The sequence below is a fragment of the Oryctolagus cuniculus genome, chromosome 7 (genome assembly GCF_964237555.1).
Source record: "Oryctolagus cuniculus chromosome 7, mOryCun1.1, whole genome shotgun sequence".
In the NCBI taxonomy this organism is placed as follows: Eukaryota; Metazoa; Chordata; class Mammalia; order Lagomorpha; family Leporidae; genus Oryctolagus; species Oryctolagus cuniculus.
Genome location: NC_091438.1, coordinates 38,271,137 through 38,291,826, shown reverse-complemented (window position 1 = coordinate 38,291,826; position 20,690 = coordinate 38,271,137). Strand labels below are relative to the sequence as shown.

Below are 20,690 nucleotides of genomic sequence, written 5' to 3'. Positions count from 1 at the left end.
ATGTTGCTTTCTGCAAGATTTGAAACCACAACTCCTGTGTTATAATGGGAGAGAGCTAGCAATTGCATTATGTAACCCAAGAGTTAAGGAACTAGAAAAGTTTACTGGAGGAAAGAAGATTCAAGGTAGGACATGATCCCTCTCTTCATGCATTTGATGGATTTAGATTTGTCTGTAGAATCTCTCAGGGGTTGGAATTTGTGGGAAATAGTTTGATTCAATGTAATGAAGAACTTTCTAATAGTGGAAATACGGTCAAGTGTGAGCTAGACTTCCTTGAGAGGCAGTGAGCTCCCAGTATTGGAAGTGCTTCTCGTGCTTTTATTGTGCACAGAAATTACCTGGGGATCTTGTTGAAAGGTTGGCTCTGGGGTGGGGCCTCAGAGCCTGCATTTCTGCGATCCCAGGTGATGCTGATGTTGCTTGTTCTGACTCTATTTTAGTAAAAAGGGATTTGTCAGCACTTTGGAGAAACGTTGTAGAAGACGATTCAAGCAGCAATTGGAAGGTTCAAATGGATGACTTTCAAGATCTGTATAATTTTTAGATATCACCTTTTGGAGAAAATTTGAATTTAAGGAAGAAATTTATGCAGCAATGAGATGGATAAGGAGAATATGAAATCAGTTCATTAAGATAATTTCACTTAGTCTCCATGACTGGAAGAATTTATGCTTTTAACATTTGCTTTTTATATTTTAAAATAAATAATTATTTTTATTTTTTAGTGAAAGGCAGAGAGAGAGAGAGAGAGAGTTCTTTTATTTGCTGGTTCAGTCCGTGAAAGCCTGTAATAGCCAGGGCTGGGCCAGACTGAAGCCAGGGTGCTTAGAACTCAATCTACATCTCCCATGTGAGTGGCAGAGACCCAGATACTTGAACCACCACCTACTCCCTCCCAGGGTCCATTAGCAGGGAGCCGGATTGGAAATGGAGGAACTGAGAATTAAGCCAGGCACTCAGACATAGGATACAGGCATCCCAAGTGGTACTTAACCACTGTACCAAAGGCCTGCCCCCTTTTAATATTTAATTGAACTTTTCAGAAATGAGAAAAAGGTATAAAATAATCACTCAGAGTCCTATAGGTACTATACACATTGTGAGATTCCCTTCAGAATTTTTATATGAGCATAGGAACATAAATGTAACAATTTAGTGCATTTTTCAAGGTTAGTATCTTCAGTGTGCCACTGATTTGCACACACCCAAGGACATCATTTACAAGCAGCTCCTGGGGCACTATTTTCATATGTTCTTTGTAAATGGTGGCCCCTGGAACTAAATGTGAAAGGCAGCAAGCCTCATAAGTCCGAGGAGAGTTCTTAGTAAATAGCAAACATTTGCTGAATAACTTTCCATGCTATCGTGTTGTTGGTTAGGATATGATGCAGCTAGTACAAGTAAGAAAAGAGAACATGTTAATTAAGAGATATTAACAAAGGAAACTGTAAGGATATGGATAAGTTTGAGTGGGTATTGTTATATCAAACAATAATAATTATATCTCAAGTGCTTAAATATATGTGAAATTAAAATAATACTCCCTAAATGGCACATGAATCAGGAGGTGAAGTTATAGTGGAGCTAAAGTGCTATCTAAGAAAGAGAATGAATAACAAACTTTGACAAGTCTAGGATGCATTTTGTAATTTCTAGAACAGGCACTCAACAAACAGAGAAAGATTGTTTAATTGCTGATAGTGAAGATGGAATAATAAAAATAAAAATAAATCCCCCACCAAAGAAACCCCAGTTTCAGCTTCACTAGTGAATTCTCGCAGATCAACCCTACTAAGCATTTCCAGACTAAGAGGAAAGATACACCATGGTGGGTTGAATTGTGGCCTTCACATGATGTGTCCAACCAGAATCTCTGCATATGATTTTATTAATATGATTTTATTAATAAGACTTTTATTAAGTCTTTGAAGATGAAATTAAAGTAAGGATTTCAAAACGAGATCACCCTGGATTAGGTGATGTCCTAAATCCAGTGCTGAACATGCCTGACAGATGCAAAAGGAGAAGGCACCACTTAACAAACTGATTCTGAAATATATACGAAAATGCAAAGGACAAAAATGACCAAAAACTCCTGGAGACAAGAACAAGTGTGAAGGCTCATTTTATCAGATATCAAAATTAATAATAAATCTGTAATGAAAATAGTATGACACTTGTGCAAGTAAAGCAAATAAACAGATCAATGTGATAGTCTAGAGAACATCAAATAGATCCACACGCATATGGAAGCTTGATTTGTGATAAAAATTACCCTACAGTAGGGCAAACACATTATTTTCAATAAATGATTCATAGGACAGTCACATGGAAAAACACGACATTTGATTCTTCTCACACTCTACTCTAAAAATCCTATAGTTTTTTAGATGATAGAATATTTTCATTACCTAGGAATAGAGATTTCTCAAGAACACAAAAATGCTAATAGTAAAGGAAGAGATTAGCAAATTGCTGTACACTAAAATTAAGAACTTCTCTTTATTGATATCTCTGAGACATTGCAAAAGCAAACCACAGATGAGTGAAGGTATTTCCTAGATATGCAACTGACAAGGACTCATATTCAAAACATAAAAAACTCATACAAATCCATTTAAAAGAAATGAAACTCAAAGGCAAGTGGGTAAGAGATTTAATTGGCGCTTTAAGAAAGTATTTTAAGATGATTAATGCAGGCCAGTGCTCTGGCTCAGTAGCTAAAGCCACCGCCTGCAGTGCTGGCACCCCCTATGGGTGCCGGTTTGAGTCCCAGCTGCTCCCCTTCTGATCCAGCTCTCTGCAATGGCCTGTGACAGCAGTAGAAGATGGCCCAAGTGCTTGGGCCCCTGCACCCACATGGGAGATGTGGAATTAGCTTCTGGTTCCTGGTTTCTGATAGGCGCAGTTTGGGCCATTGCAGCCATCTTGGGAGTGAACCATCAGATAGAGGATCTCTCTCTCTCTGCCTCTGCCTCTGCCTCTCTAACTCTTTCAAATAAATAAATGAATATTTTTAAAAAATGACTACCGAACATAAGAAAGTTGTTGATCTTCCTTGATAAACAGGGAGATGCAAAATAAAGCCACAGTGAGACACATCCAACTGATAACATCAAGTCTTGGTTAGCATTTGTAGCAATTAAAACTCTCATATATAGCTGGTAGAAAAGTAAGTTGGTGCACTCATTTTTAAAAAGTTTGTCCTCAGGCAGACACTGTGGTATAGCAGGTTAAGATGCTGTCTGCAGCACCAGCAGCCCAAATGGTTGCCAGTTCAAGTCCCAGCTGCTCCATTTCTGATCTAGCTCCCTGCTAATGTGCTTGGGAAAGCAGAAGCAGATGGCCCAAGTGCTTGGGCCCTTACCATTCTTGTGGGAGAGCTGGATAAAGCTTCTGGCTTCTGGCTTCATCCAGAAAAATAGAGTTACGAGAGAGAGAGAGAGAGAGAGAGAGAGAGAGAGAGAGAGAGAGAGTCTTTCACCCACTGGTTCACTCCCTAAATGGCAGCAATGGCCAGAGCTGTGCCAATCTGAAGCCAGGAGCCAGGAACTTCTTCCGGGTCTCCCATGTGGGTGCAGGGGCCCAAGCACTTGGGTCATCTTCCACTGCTTCCCCAAGCACCTTAGCAGGGAGCTGGATCAGAAATGGAGCAGCCAGGATTCAAACCATCACCTATATGGGATGCCAGCACTGCAGGTAGCAGCTTTACCCACTATGCTATAGTGCCGGCCCCTAAATAAATAAATCTTAAAAGTTTGCCTTACTTAGTCAGTTTGAGGCTATGCATACGCTAGGACTTATGAGTTCTACCTCTACTCAACAAAAATATTAAAATTTGTGCATATATCTACCAAAAGACATGGGTATAAATTTTCATAGCTGCAGTTTTCATAATTACCTCAAACTGGAAATCACTAGTTACCTGTATGAGTAAATCTTAGTATATTCAAAGATTGGTAATGTATAAAGTAATGAAAATGAATGCTTTATATCTAAGTTCAAAGACATGTATGACTCTCATGAGGGTACTCTTGAGTAAAAGAAGATAAATACAAGAGGAGAAACAGTAACATACATTTTTATAAAGTTAAAAAATAAGAGGGAGGGGAACTAAACTGTATCTGTAGAATAAGGATTGTAGTCATCCTTAGGTAGAAGTGAAGGAGTGATAGTTGGGAGGTGGCACAGGAGGTCTGTTAGAGCTACTGGCAGTCCTCTTGATCTGAATGGGAGTTGTATTACATTAGAAGGATCAATTCTGAAAGGTGTAATTTCTCCTGAAATAGATATGTAGGTGCAATGAAATCCTGATAAAATATTTTTCTTTTTGTGGTACTTTAGAAGCTGATTCTAAAATACATATGAAAACATAAAGGGATAAGAATAGCCCCCAAACCCTTGAAGATAAACAAGGTGGGAAGACTAGCTTTAACTGATATAAAGATGTGCACTTTAGGGTCCTCACTGAGCTGACATTTACATGTTGTGTATCTTTAGCACATACGTTACACTTTTCGGTGAATACAGGGAGATTCTAACAGCATGGGATAGAGTAGATGGACAGACACATGGTGAAAATATTAAGGCCAGTGGCAAATTAAGCATGTGAATATAGAGTGGATTAACATTATGTCTTTGCAAAAACTGATGAAAGGAAGAGAGAGGAAAGAGAGAGAGGATTTGCAGAGGGGAGGGAAGTGTGGTTTTCTTCTTGGTTCTGTATTTATGGAATGCATGAAATATGTTCACTTTATATTAATAAAAATGAAAATTCACCAAAAGGTGTAAATAAGGAAAAAAATGAACCTGATTACCTAAATTCATAAGTGCAAGAATTGAGAGGGGCTACTCTTGGGACTCGGGTGTTTAAATGGAGTTTGGTTCTTAGCAGGGAGCAAAAGATTGTATAATAACCCCTCCAGACCACTAGGGGGAAGAATCAATAAGAGTTTTTTTCTAATTCATATCCTGGCCCTTGGAAATACATTTTTTGGTTTCTGATGCAATTTTTCAAGATACTAATCAAAGCTATTTTTATCTTCACATCCTTTATTCTAGAATTTGCCTCCCCTCATATTCTAAATGGCCAGATTCTGGCCTATACATTCACCCAGCAGTACTTCCATGTCTGAAAAACTGTATCTACCTACAATTTTTTAGCCTTCCCATCTCTTATTTCCAGTTCATTGCCTCCTCAATATCATCATGTCTCCAGTTTCCCCATCCTTCTTGGTCCAACGACTCCATCATCAGTTTGCTTTCTTCCATCTCCACTTTACAAAGCATCTTGCATCTAATTAGCCACGCTCTCGTCCTAATTCTCAAGATCCAATGCCCTCTTCCTTGTCCCTTTTGCACTTTGCAAATGCTTAGACTTGATCCAGACACAACTACACAATACATTTGGTAACATGGAACTATAGGTGCCTAGGAAGCCGGGCTGGGTGGAGTCATATATCATGTGTTTGCAGCTTCCTCATTTTGTTCCTATGAAGAAACATATGTTTACCCAGTGTTTTTCAGATAATAAATACTCCCTCACAACACTGAAGTTTAATGACCTTTAGCATTTCTCTTGTTCTTGACTTTTTCCCCAGTTGCCTCTGCTCTAGAACCCATACAAGAACCATGAATATCAGGCGTACAAGGTGGACTGGCCAGGAATCCCACAGGAAGCACAAAAGATTCATCCCAAAGAAAGAACAGAACTTACGCCTGACTTCTGGACTTGGGCATAGATAGTAAGGCTCTTCTCTTCCATCGTTGATTGGTAATGGTTAGCTTTGCCTGGGAGAGAGAAATGACAGTGAATATCTTCTCTCTGGCCTCCGGTATGAACTTTGTGCTCAGTCATTTTGTTCTTAACACCTCATGGCATACCCACTTTTCCCAAGAGTACCATGAAAACAAAGCCCTTTGTGCAAACTCTCCATATTTGACATTTGATGTTGGATTAGTTACTTGATCTCTCTATGTCTATTTCCCCATCTTTGAAATAGTACTTGAAATACCTGCCTCATTGGGCCCCTGTAATTAAAGGAGATGTTGTAAAATGTTTAGAACAGCATCTGGCACATTACAAATGACCTCTATCTGTTGGAGGTTATTTTCATTGGTATGTCATTCAATTATTGCAATCTCTATTATTGTCTGTGTCTTACAGCTTTTCTTTGGGGGAAGGCCTTGCTATTTGTATCTCTTTTGCACTTTGCATTGCTTTACTCACAGCTTTCTCTTCTCCTTATTTCTTAGTGACTTGGTGTATATGTGGGATGGTATGTGTATATAGAAGCAATGATCCACTTGGAACTATTTGGAAGATAAAACTACAATGTTATTCAGTTGCCCATCATCTGGAAATTTTTCTGAGAGCCTAGGCCTCTGGAAATTAATAAGTTGTGGCATTTTAATGTTTAGCCAGTTTAAAAAGTTTTCTTTTTAAATTACAAGAATAATTACTTTGATGATAAAATAAAAATTGTTTAGAATGCATAAAGTAAAAAAAAAAACTGGATCCCTCCCCTATTAACCAATCCAGTTTCATTCTCAGAAGTAAGCAGTTTCAAAAGTTTGATACCTAGCTGTACAGGCCAACTCTGTATAGTAGAACCTTCTGAGATGATGAATATGTTCGACGTCTACACTAACGTAGTCACATGCCACATATGGCAACTGAGCACTTGAACCGTGGCTAGTGAAACTGAGGAACTGAATTTTACATTTTTTATTTGAAATTAATTTTAATTCATTTTTTTCCTTTTTTTTTTTTTTTTTGACAGGCAGAGTGGACAGTGAGAGAGAGAGAGATAGAAAGGTCTTCCTTTTCCGTTGGTTCACCCTCCCATGGCCGCCGCGGCCGGCGCATCACGCTGATCTGATGGCAGGAGCCAGGTGCTTCTCCTGGTCTCCCATGGGGTGCAGGGCCCAAGCACCTGGGCCATCCTCCTCTGCACTCCCTGGCCACAGCAGAGAGCTGGCCTGGAAGAGGGGCAACCGGGACAGAATCCGGCGCCCCAACCGGGACTAGATCCCGGTGTGCCGGCACCGCAAGGAGGAGGATTAGCCTAGTGAGCCGCGGCGCCGGCCCTGGCAGATTTATTTTAACATCAATTATTTATCTGCTTAAGAAGCTGGAAGTATACACATGGTGGTTCCAACTGTATTTTTTTTTTCTTCCAGTTGATCCTGACTGAACAATGCATGTATGCATGTGTGTAGACACATGCACACACATATAAAAAGGAGGGTGGAGGTACCAAAAGGAGTGCAAATTCTGAGTTCTGAGTTCTGAGAAACAGACCCTTCAAGTTGGAATCTGTGTGTGTTTTCAGTTAGACATGTCTGCCCAGCACTGTGATAGGTACTGGAAGGGATACACATAAGTAGAGAACAAACTCTGGTCCTTAAGGACTTTTGGTCTTGCGGGAGAGCTCAGGACATTTAGTATTAGTGGGGGCATCTGAAATGGTTAGACAGATGGAGAAAGAGTCTGATCCTTGAAGTTCAAAGAAACCATTGCATCAAGATAATATAATCTCACATTATTTTTTCCCAGTGCAAGAACAAATTTTCAGGAGCCAACTTGACTCAGCTCAAAATGAGCAAGGTCTTAGGGTCTAACAGAAAAGGTCTTGGCCTTATAATTCGGGCATCTCAATATACACATATACAGACACACATTTTAGTCTGTGTCACCACCATTGTCTGACATTGGACAAATCAAGTCATCTCAATGAGGCTGCAGACCACTTAAAATCTTTTTCAGATGAAGCATAAAGTTGTGACTTCAAGTACTTTAAGCCTGCTCTAGGTACTGTTTCCAGATGCTTCCAGGGCAGTCCTCTGCTGGCCATAGGATTTAAACACTGATGTTGTAGCTCACCTACATTATGGAGATGTGTGTGTGTGTGTGATCCATACATCCACAGAAGCCACTATGTGCAGTGCTTTCTGTATACTGACTTAACCAATCCCTACAACAGTACTAAAGGTATGAGATTATCTCCATTTTGCAGGTGAGTGGTTTAGTCATTTGGTCACACAGCTAATCAGTGGCAAAGCCTACGTTTGCATGTAGTTTGTCTAATGCCAAATCCTATGTCCTTAACCAGTATTCTTCTGGACATGAACTTGCCAGAGTCCAGATGAAAATCTTCAGAGTCAGACCACATTATGTAAGAGCTGATACTATTAGAAGCTGCCAACAGAATCTCTTGAGTGGGGCCTATGCTACAGCTCAGCAGGTTAAAGTCTTGACCCCAGCATCCCTTATGGACACCAATTTGAGTCCTGGCTGCTCCACTTCCAATCCAATTCCCTGCTAAAGTGCCTGGGAAAGCAGTGGAAATGGGCCTTGGGCCCCTGCATTCAGGTGGGAAGCCCAGAATAAGCTCCTGGCTTTGGCCTGGCCCAACTAGGTCATTGCAGTTATTTGGGGAGTGAACCAATGGATAGAAGATTCTCTCTCTCTCTCTCTCTCTCTCTCTCTAACTGTGCCCTTAAAAAAAAGAAAGAATCTCTTGAGTAAAGTTTTGTGGCAGGTCTAACACCTTAATACAAATTTTGCCAAGGTTTGAGGCAAAGTTTTTTGTGTTACTGGTATACAAGGACTAAATGATGACTGTTTCTTTATCATGCAAACCAAATGTGGTTGCCCCACCCCCATCTCCTTAGGCTGTCAACATAATTTCTCTCTGAATCACACCCCCACCCTCTAGCTCCTCCCCAGCTGTTAATGAAGGAAATGAGACAAAAGTAGGTAGTTGTGCTATGATCTAGATTTTCTTATATAAGCAAAACCAACGCCAGAGTGCTGAGATAAGGGCTTTTCTAAAAAGGTTGTGTGTGGACAACACTGTTCTACTTGAGAATGAGATCAGCTATCAGTAAGGATCAAGTTCCATCTTTACCACAGGAAGACCAGTCAGGGTTCCTGCCCTGGTTTGGGGCAGGACGTTCTGATTCCAGTGTGGGTTGATAATAATCAGTGTGGTCAAAGGGAGCTTTTTCCCTGAGATATAGAATCAGAGGACAATTTGGGGGACAAGGCAGGAGGCACTACCTGTAGGCACTTGAAATGCAAGGAAATAATCATTCCTTAATGGTTTTGAACTACCTTGGATGACTTCTTGTTTAAGGAAATCAATGAATTTTCTGAATTTGGCTCCCTAGTGAATACTGTGTTAAGACCCTTGTCTGCACCGCTTCAGTTACATGCCTCTACTGCAGTACTGAAACTATTTGCATAATGTCTTTGACATCAGACACCATGGCTCTTCTCACTAACTTACCCCATGGCCTAGTAGAGAGGCTCAATATGAGTTGAATTAGACTGAATTAAGCCAGGTCCCAGTACTTTTATTCTATATTTTTCAAAGGTGGCCCCAGGCAGAGACCCAAAGTGGTTGACAGCAATCTATGCTTGTGGGGAGAGAGCCCCCTGCTTAGCACAGTCTGACATGAATTTCTTTACAGTTAGGAACCTACCTCTTCTTCTGGACAGTAGGATGACCACCTCAAGCACCATGATGGCAACAACGATGCCCCCTAGGAACAGCCCAGCATACAGTCCCCACTGTCTCGAACCTGAAAAAGAAGTCAAAGGGCAATCTCAAAAACACAGTGAGTTGAGAAACATCCTGCACGGAAGTGGGAAGATTGAATCTTGAGTTCTGTTTCTATCTTCTCTCCCCAGGGAGACATTTATTGCCATGGTTTAGAGATCAGCTTTAGGTCACCCAAGATTTCCATACCTGTTTTCTCATCTTAATTTTGCTCACCATACTTGACTTTCATATTCTTAATTTCCATGAAGGTTTTTCTGGACAAATGCCTTATTTTCACCTCAACTACCACTTTAAAATGAAACTTCTCTTAATCGCTCCTAATTCAATCTTCTCTGCTTAGCTTCATCTCTATTTCAAAATTTCTAATAAATCTTGCATCCATTTTTGTTAAAAAGAACATGGTGGTTCCACGTGTGGCCTCCCTGCCACAGTGCAATTCTCATGAGACGCTGGGAGGAAGAAAGACCTACTTTTCTTTTTGAAAAATATATGTAATCGTGCTATTATTGTTCTTCCATGCAAATAACTGTGTCAAACCCACTAGACCTTAACTGAGAGGAAAGTATGTAGTTTTTCCTGTCAATCATCCCCTCATGTTTAAAATTAACTGAGGTCACCCATGCTGAAACTGAGAGAGCCAACTTTTATTGCCAGCTCTCTTTTACTCACTTTACCAAGTACCATGGAACAGGGAGCAACCCTGGAAAACAGCGAATGAGACCTCTTGCCCTAGTGAGCAAGACATTTAGCTTGATAAGCTAATAGTAGATGATAATTGAGTGCTTACAATGGGACATTTTTTTTAAAGCAGTATGCACACTAATGTACTCTGTCCTCACAGCAGCCCTACAGGGTAGGTACTCTCATTACTCTCACGTTATGGACAAGGAGACAGGCATAGAAAACCTCAAGAATTAGAGCGTAATCTAGGAGTAGGAACATAGCTGAATCCCAGAGACAGACTTCTTGGAGAATCAGAGAGACATATGGGCTTGGCGGAGACTAATCCCAGGATAATGAACACTGGAAGCCAATCTAAAGCATTACCATTCTAAGCAAAGTAATAGCATGAAGGTTCTAAATTGTGTAATGCCAGGTGTTAAGTATTAATATGTAAGGGTTACACAGGGGAGGGGGCCTCAGAAAGTTCATAGAAAACTGGAATGAAATGATAGTGTGCATTTTCTCTAATAAGGATGCTGTTTGTGACTGTGATGGCTGTGTTGGGAAAAAGTTGAAAGGAAGGAATAGGTGGGTTACAGAGGAACAGAGTAATGGCAGGAACAATTCAGATGTTTACAGAACTGACCAAAAATAAGGCTGAAATCTCACTGAGGTTATCAAAGGCATCTAATCATGGTCTAGGTGGGTGTCCATCCTGATGGCTAACCATAAGTTTCTTTCTTGGTGTGAAAAAGATTCTTTATCTTGCTAAGCTTTGATTATATATTCTCTTTCCCAAATTAAAAATTTTTTAATCTTTCCAGACACCATCCTTGGCAGTCATATGATCTAATTAAAAATGAGGTGGGCATTGTGGCATAGCTGGTTAAGCAGCTGCCTACTACACTGGCATCCCATATAGGCTATGGTTCATGTCCTGGCTGCTCCACTTCCAATCCAGCCCACTGCTAATGGCCAGGGAAAACAGTGAAAGATACCTGGGGAGGAGAGGCAAGATGGCATAACAGGGAGGGAGCTTACTGCTCTAGTCTTGGGGAAGACAAAAAAAAAATAAGGAGAGAGAGCAATCTCAGGGTAGAGTAGGGATAAAACAGCAGAGGCAACTCCATGCAAATTAGAAGGACAATGGATCTCTATGGAGGGTGTGGACTCACACAACTCAGGACCCCAGCAGCTGAGAGTGAGGTGAGACCAGACTGCAGCAGCCCAAGGTACAGGAGATAAAACTGCTGGAAGAGCCTGGTATGAGTCAAGCTTGGAGCTCTGTGGGTGACAGTGTACCTGCCAACCTGGAGGGGAAAAGATGGGGGCACATTTCTCTCTCCCCAACCACCTGGCACTGGCACTGGCATCTTGTAATTAGCTGAGAGGTGGCGGGTGCCATTTTGGACATATGTAACAGCTACAACAACTTGTGTCCATGCTCTCAGCAACCAGACAAGAGGAGATGCTTGAGTCTGTCCATCTGGGAGAATTGACAGGTGCTCCTGACGGTAGGAGCCTTGTATGCCAGGACTGTGAAAACACTGTGGCTGTATGTGAGGGAACAGGGTGTGGCTGGGTCCTTGGGCAGTCACTGTGGGCAGTTCTACATGCTTGGGGCTCCTTGGTTTCCCTGGTGAGGGTCATTGCTGTGGGATCCATCTTCACACCGAGGACTGCACAGATCCTTTGTATGGTTCTTGTGGCAGCACGGATGAATACTGTATGCACGGGGCCTAGCCCCCAGGCCTTGGTCTCCTTGGAGGAGAGGAGGTGAGCATGAGACTACACCAACAGAGTAGATTAAACCTTCCCTCTAATAAAAGAAAGAGATTTATCACACCCTATTTGGGTTCACCTTGGACACTCCCCTCATTCTGGAGCACTTAACAGAGATCTCTGGCCACATCCAACACATACTCCACTAATCCAGAGAGGCATAGTCCAAAGATATAAGCCACCACAGGAGGAAAAAAACCAATAAGTATCTCCACACATGCCTAAAAATAAATGCAGAAAATCAAGAAACAACAATAAGGAAGACAACATGACACCCCCAAAGGAACACAACAACACTTCAATACCAGAATTTGAAAATGAAGAGATGGAAGAAATGCCAGAAACAGAATTCAAAAGATTGATCATAGGATGACTTAGAAGCAATCAGATCTTCTGTATATTAAGATAATCGAAAATGAATCTTGATGTGAATGGAAGGGGAGAGGGAGTGGGAAAGGGGAGGGTTGTGGGTGGGAGGGACGGTATGGGGGGGAAGCCATTGTAACCCATGAGTCGTACTTTGGAAATTTATATTCATTAAATAAAAGATAAAAAAGAGAAGTAATCAGAATCAAATTCATGAATTAAAGAAACCCACACATGAAATGAATGATAAATTTTCCCATAGGATTGAGATTTTAAAAACAAATCAAAGTGAAATTTTGGAAATGAAGAATTCAATAGATGAAATTAAAAATGTGATGGAAAGCCTTAACAGACTTGGTGAGGCAGAAGAAAGAATATCTGAGTTAGAAGACAAATCTCTTGAAATTTCATAGTCCAGCAGAAGTAGGAGAAGGAGAAGGAGGAGGAGGAGGAGGAGGAGGAGAGGAAGGAAGGAAGGAAGGAAGGAAGGAAGGAAGGAAGGAAGGAAGGAAGGAAGGGAAATTTGGAAACTAAAAACCAGTGTCAGAGATTTATGGGATATTACCAAATGACCCAACATACAGGTCTTAGGAATTCTTGAAGGCATGGAAAGATAGAATGGATTAGAAGACCTTTTTAATGAAATAATTATAGAAAACTTCCCTAATTTGGAGAAAGAAAGGGATGTCCGAGTACAGGAAGCACATAGAATTCCTAAGACATATGACCAGGAAAGATCATCACCACGAAGCACTGAAGTGAGACTCTTCACAGTCAAACATAAAGAAAAGATTCTAAAATGTGCACAAGAGAAACGCCAGATTACTTTCAGAGGATCTCCAATTAGACACACAGCTGATTTCTCATCAGAAACCCTACAGGCTAGAAGAGAATGGTGAGCTATATTCCAAGTGTTAAGAGAAAATAACTGTTAACCCAGAACACTGTATCCTGCAAAGCTCTCATTTATGAATGAAGGTGAAATAAAGACCTCCCATAATAAACAGAAATTGAAAGAATTTGTCACCACTCACCCAGCCTTACAAAAGATGCATAAAGATGTGATGCACACAGAAACACAGAAACATGGTCATCACCATGAAAGAAGGTGAAGGCAGAAAATCTCCTGGTAAAAGTACAAAGGAAATCCAAGGTAAACAACAGGAATATTTATGGAAAAACAGCAGGGCCAAGTTGTTACTTATCAATAGTCACCTTGAACGTAAATGGCCTCAACTTTCCAGTTAAAAGACACAGACTGGGGGCCGGCACTGTGGCATAGTTGGTAAAGCCGCCGCCTGAAGTGCTGGCATCCTATATGGGTGCCAGTTCGAGTCCTGGCTGCTCCACTTCCAATCCAGCTCTCTGCTATGGCCTGGGAAAGCAGTGGAGGATGGCCCAAGTCCTTGGGTCCTTGCACCCACATGGGATACCCATAAGAAGCTCCTGGCTCCTGGCTTTGGATCAGCCCAGCCCCAGTAGTTGAAGCCACTTGGGGACTGGGGAATGAACCAGAGGATGGAAGACTTTCTCTCTCTCTCTCTCTCTCTCTCTCTCTGCCTCTGTGTCTTTTTAACTCTGCTTTTCAAATAAACAAATAAATCTTTTTAAAAAAATACCCTTTTTCAGCAATAGACCGATCAACCAGACAGAAAAGCAGCAAGGAAACAATAGTTAATTGATACTATAGACCAAATCGACCTAACGAATATCTATAGAATTTTTCTTTTTTCTTTTTTTAAGATTTATTTATTTATTTGAATGACAGAGCTACAGAGAGAGGTAGAGAGGTAGAGAGAGAGAGAGAGAGAAGTGTCTGGGATACAAACTGGTGCCCATACAAGAGGCCAATGTTGCACGCAGTGGCTTTACCTGTTATGCCACAAGGCTCACCCCAAGCAGATAATTCTAAAAATACTCCTGAATTTGAACAAAGCATAAGATTTTGATGACTGCTGAGGCTGCTCTGTGAACCTGATGGGGTGTGCTGTGAACAGCCCCATGCTCCCATGGGCTGACCACTCTGAAAGGCCAGGAATCCTCTGTGTACAGTTGTGTGGGCCAGAGAAGGAGACTGAGTCAAGGCTTATGCTGTGACCAGCAGGGACCAAGGAGAAACCTTCCAAATACTAACAGAAACAGCACAATCAGCAGCTGAAGCTTAGTGTTTCTTTCAAGCCCCGGAACTGACCCCACAAACAGGTGAGAGGACATCAAAAAGTTCATGGAAAAATGGAATTAAAGGACAGATTTACTTCAGTGCAAAAAATTTTTGAAACCCATGCTTAGTTTTGTAATTAATCATTTTCCACAAACTTTTTGAAGATCCCCTGATGATAGCACTTACTCTTTTGAGACCATTTCCTCTTTTTTCTTCCATCACATGTATTTTGGGAACTTCTAAAGTAACAGCTAATTTGAGGACAAACACTTCAATCACTGATATCATTTCAAAAGATAATATTTATCTCAAATTTCATTTGAGATGAAAAAATGTAAAGCCAATAAATAAACAAGGTAGGCAGGCTACTCATAGCCTTGGGGCCTCAGTCCCTTCATCTGCAATACGAGCATAGCAACATTCAGCTCGCAGAGTTGTTCCGATGAAGTAGTAACCTACAGAAAGCTTCCCGAGAAGTGCCTGGAACCTGCTATGTGGTCAGTGGGCATTGACTCCTTCTACTAGTCTCACTTCCCCAATTCCTTGGAGACCAGAGACCATCTCACATGTAATACTTCCTTGGAGGCTTTCTTATGACTCAGCGCATGATAGGTCTTCGGTAAATTCTTCTGCTTGATGGGAAAGACAGTAAGACGGGTGTGATCTCAAGTCCAAAGAAGTCTCCTCACTGATATCCAGAGCTGTTCTTGTTCCATCCTGCCCTTTGCTTATGACTTAATTTCCCTATCTGTGCTGCAGGTTCAGTTAATTTTACTCTCCGTGCTTACTCACTTGGTGCTATATTCTAACTGTGATGTTTATATGGGAACCACGTGTCAGGAAATCTATGCTGTGGGAATTCATATAAATGTGGACAAAATGCGACTTCCCAGCTTGTTGGGACCAGGCTGTCTATGATTTTTGTCATTTCTGAAGAAAATTTCCTGGGTTCCTCTAAGTCCTTGCTCCTATTCTTCCTACTCAGTGCTGTCTTGGGTTCAAGCCTCAGTACCTTCACCAACTCCCACAAACAAACAAAAACAAAAGAACCCTACACCAAGACTTCTATGCATAAGATTTCCGGGTCTTGGGAGCAGACTCCATCGTGTTCCAGGCAGCTTTCATCACCTAACAGCGTCAGATCTTTTCTTCCTCTTTTTCTGTAGATTAACATATCTCCCTTTCTCATACAGAATCATCCAACACACACTCAGATTCCTTGCCTGGTAAGGTATGGAAGTTCCAGCTGAACCCTATGAAGGTAATTCTTGTAGCTTATGGGGGGACTACTCAATATATACTTGATGAACTAAATTAAATTAAGTCAGTGGCCATTCGAATAGGTATGGTGGAAGAGTGTCATGAACCCTTTATGAAGCATAATCTCAGTGACCAACATGGGGAGGTTTCAGGGTCACCTTCTTAATGGCCTAAGGCAGGAGTCGGAGCGAAGGGGCAATGACCTACTAGGCTTTTGCTTTATAAGAACGAGAATGGAGCCAGGAGGCAAGTGTGTGTCTCTGCCTGCAGCAGGTCACCTGTGCTTCAAAACCACCATTTCCTGGGGCAGAAACTCCATGTCTCATTTCTTCCTCTTTTTTGTTCGGTCACGTGGGGAGGCCTTCAGGTGGTGATCTCACATCCCACCGTCCTTCATTCACAAAGAAACACTGCCTGAACACTCTTGGACCAGAGGTCGGGGGCCTTTCCCCGCTGGAGTCTCTCAGAGGGGGCTGCGCAGGCCGGTTGAGAACTCCTGTGTGGCTTAAGAGGACGACTTCACATCGGGCTCCACCCTGCGGCCCTCTCCTCTGGCGGTTGTGGGAACTGGGCACGTAGCCACGCCTCCAAGGAAAACGCCAGAGGCCCTTTACGGTCTGCAAGTCTGTTGCCCTAGAAACGTGAAAGCTTCCCTCTCCTCAGCTCCCCAAATCTTATTTTTAAAGGAGGGTAAAGGAGAACATAAAAAAGAACCTGATAAACAAATGTAGTTCACCCCCAGGAGACACAGAGACGCTCACGTAACGGCCCTAGAGTACCGGATCTCTTTCCTGCCTTTGATGTGGTTCTGTCAGCAAGGCTGCCAGCGTGGAGCGCGTCTCCTTGAAGTCGGCCATCTTCAAGAGAGATTTTGTTGGCGGTTTCCACTCAGAATTGGGGGTGGGGAAGGATGCTCACGAACTACATACTAATTTAAGGTCTGGGACCAGCCAAGTAAACATTTTTTACAGAGTCAACAGCTTCTGGAAAAATTCATTATGCCTGCCTATCCCACTTAGCATTGTGTTGTTGGGGCTACTGACTGTGCCCCCAATATTGCTTCTCTCATTTTTTTCATGGTAATGCAAGTCTTGTCCAGGCACGTGCTTCCCAGCTAAACCACATTTCTCAACTTCCCTTTAGCAGGTGTAACCATGTGACAATGCTCTGGCTGATGACATGTGCCCAGGTTCCATGCTTCCACCACGATCTCAGGCTTGCTAGACTGGGAAGACTGTGGAATGGGCCTGGCCCCCGTGCATAGAACATTTGGGTGACTCTAACAATGGGATCTCCCTGTTTGAGGAAATGGCTTTGTGAGAAAGGGGGAGCCCCTAGAGTTGACTGGCAGGTGTCAACCCTTTCTTCCACCCAGCTAACTCAGACTTGCTGAGCTAGCTTTTTGTTAATATACTGAAAGAGGTCTCCTTTTCAAGATGAGCTTCCAGGGGCATTCCCTTCTAGTTGATTGTCACAGGTTTTATATTAACTATCCTAGCACAGACATGACTATTTAGGAACACTGTGATTAAGGGCACCGGCAAGTTGCATGCTGTCCAGCGCTGACCCACATCAACATCCTTCACATGACCTAGATAGACGGTTTTGTTGCCCACTAGGATTGGACTTTGCAATAAAACTGCTTCATTATTAAAGACATTATTGTGTTTCTTACTGAAAAACGCCAAAATATCAATGGGAACAAATATGACTATAAGAAAAACAGCCTGGAAAAAATGCCATTTAAAAGAAAAAAAGATTTCAAGAAAAATATGTTTTTCTGTGGTTTAGCTTGAGTGAGTCGTGTCAAAAGATAGTGCTGACATGGTGTCCTGTTTGGTCTAATTACATCATTAACAAGTTTGAGGTTTTCATTAATGAACGTGAAAAATACCTTAAAACCATTGTCCTGTTTATGTATGGTGGCCTCTAATAAGCCTGGTTGTCCCAGCATTTCACCCTGAGGCTGTGGCTTCCCTTTGAGTGCCCGTGAAAGAAATCTACTTTAGACAAACAATCATGGCTGTGGTGCGGGTATCGGCATCTCTTGAAAGATCAGGGCAGCCAGGTCCCTCCATAACTAGTTTCTCTTCTACTTCTTTCCTGCTTCAGTCTATTCTCTCGTGACTGAATTTCCTCTCTGAAATACAAAATTGATGGGATTACTGTATTTAAAACTCTATTAGTTCCCATCACTTAAGGGATAACACAGAACAAGACCCAGCTGGCTCTGCTTTTCTCATTGCTTGAAGTCTTTTGTCATCTTGGATAATTACTATTTATGCCTGAAACCCAGTTTATGTCACAGCCTCTGTGACGTTCTCCCTAATTCCTTGATATAGTGTTAACAGTATCCCTCCTTTTTGTTACTTTGCCTGCATTGCTGCTTTGCACCTGTCTCACACTGTAATCTAGGGTTCCATTTATGGAGCTATCTCATTCCTAAGGACAAAGATCATGTCTTCCTCATACTTGTGCACTCAGCATTGAGGACAGTGCTGCAACATAAAACCTCAATGAATGTCAAACTAAGAACAGTGCCTTAAGAATTAGTGGTGTTCATTTGCAGACACAAATAAATGTACCAATAAAACTCTTTTTTTCCAATAATTTAGACAACATGGTGAACTGGGAAGGACATAGAGCAAACTAGCTGTGTGATCTGCTTTAGATATGGTATAGTCTCCCAGCCCCAGAGGAGATGTCCTTGTGTTACAGGTTGAATTGTGTTTTCCTCAAATTGACATGTGACCTTGTTGGGAAATAGGGTCTTTAAAGAGGTAATCAAGTTAAAATGAAGCCATTAGGAGAGTGCTAGAAGTTTAATTGTGCCTCTTCCTCCAAATTAATATGTTGACATTCTCATGCCCAATTTATCAGAATGTGACTGTATTTGGAGATAGGGCCTTTTTTTCTGGAAACAATTAAGTTAAAATGAGGTCACAAGGATTGCCCCAATCTACTCTTACTGGTTTCCTTATAAGAACAGGAAAGAAAGACCATGTACACACACAAGGAGAAGGTGGCACCTGCAAGTCAAGGAGAGTGGCCTCAGAAGAAACAAAACCAGCTAAGACCTTGATCTTGGGAGTCTAACCTCCAGACCTATGGGACAGTAAATTGTTTAACCCATTTAGTTTGTAGTGCTTTCTGGTGACAACCCTAACAACCAATACTCCTTGGCAACCCTTTACTAGCAGTTCCTATTGACATACACACACAATGATTCACAGACCATCCATCTGGTAGACACTTCACTAGCTCACCTTTTTCATCTTTCAGATGATTAAGCAGGCTTAAGGGAAGGACATAGCTGCCTTATGGCGGGTAGCTCTCTTGATGACGGAGCCAAGATTGTGATGGGGCTCTTGCCACAGTGCTATGTCTCTGCTGCTTCTTGTCCCTCCACACCAAGTTATAGATAAGAGCTGCCTCATAGTCAGTAAACCTGGTTCAGACTAGTGGATTCTCAGTCCTCAAAGTGGCTTAGGTGCAAATAGTATCTTCACATGTCTCCGTAGGCTGTTCTGGGCCCAGAGCCCCAAGCATAAACTTGACGGTTCATCAAGACTTTGGTGTACACTAGTCACATTCTTGTGAAACCGCATGGAGAAGCATGATAGAGCTCTCTTCCTTTTAAAGGATAGGCCAAGACAAAGCATTGGGTGCCCTGTCTTTAATAGGGCTGCAATAACCAGAGTTATGCTGCTAGGGTAATGGCTACCACTTCCTCCCCACCAAGGGAAAAAAACCACATTTTCATTATGATTTATAAAGTATTTAGGTGCACTGTCTCTTACACTAATACTAGTGAGAATCCCAGGATCAGAGAACCCAGCCCCATTGCTTGCTGTGTAAAACCTTGCCCAACTTTTTCATACTTTTGCTCCTTCATCTGTAAAGAGGGGATAGCAGTCTATCAAGATGATTTGGCTGCTAGGAAGATGTGATGAGAAGCCACATAACTGTTAGTTGTCATTATTTGTAGATGAAGAAGCTAAGCCTCAGAGAGGTTGAATGACTTCCTCTTCTAAGTAGAAAATGCAGCATTAGATCTAGGAGCTCAGGGGCCTCATTCTGTAAACTGTCTGTTATGCAACACTGCTCTCCTGGTCCTGCTAGCCTATTCTGAGCAACTGTGTGAAGGGATAGAGGTTTGAGCTGGAGAGATAGCCTCTGATTATGGTTTGTCTGCAAGTGGCCAGACACATGCAGTTTGTCACACAGATGGTTGGCTTGCCATAAAATGGTTGGGTGAGGTGCCATCCAGCTTCTTGAAAGGGGGATTTTCCCAGCTATCCACCTGGTAACAATCCAGGGGGTCTCATGGCAGGAGGTGCTTTGCTGAGCACATAAGCTGGCTGGATTCTGGTAACCTGGCCACCCCATGGTCACCAGGTCTACTGCGGGCAGAGGTTTCCTTGGAATGACTCCTATATTCCCTCAGTAGACACAGAGAAGAGAATGTCAGGGCATAAGCCTTGCCATGCCTTACAGGGCCGGCAGCATTGTCCTGCTGCCCCTGAGCCTGCTTGAGACAGGGACACAGGATCTGTTGGTGTGACGGAGGCAGTGTTCAAGCCTGTTTCTAAGTAGTTAGATGAACTTACTTATTCAGCTCTCTCTTCCTTTTGGTAACAGAACAATTATGCTTTCTTTCTAGAAAAAACAGAAGACTGAGGTTTCACTGCTAGCTCCACTCTTCACAAGATGAAGAAACTTGAGGAGGGCATGTAACATTACGAATGTCAATTTCCAAATCTGTAAAGTGAGGATAATAATTCCTATCTAACAAGGTCACTGCAGGGGTCAAAAGAGGTCATACGGTTGAAAGTGCTTTGTTAATAATCAAGTGCTTTGCAATTGATCAGTGTTCCCTCCAACTA

At 42.0% G+C, this 20,690-nt stretch overlaps 1 protein-coding gene across 1 annotated transcript in view; it reads right to left on the bottom strand.

The window, feature by feature from the left end:
* Window positions 1-20,690, bottom strand: part of SLAMF1 (signaling lymphocytic activation molecule family member 1) — a 37,839-nt gene that overhangs the window by 3,544 nt on the left and 13,605 nt on the right. Inside the window, exons 4-5 of the mRNA XM_002715225.5 lie at window positions 9,493-9,591; window positions 5,720-5,793 (exon numbers count right to left, since the gene is read on the bottom strand). Coding sequence (XP_002715271.1) covers window positions 5,720-5,793; window positions 9,493-9,591 — 173 coding nt within the window. The remainder of the gene's footprint in view (window positions 1-5,719; window positions 5,794-9,492; window positions 9,592-20,690) is intronic.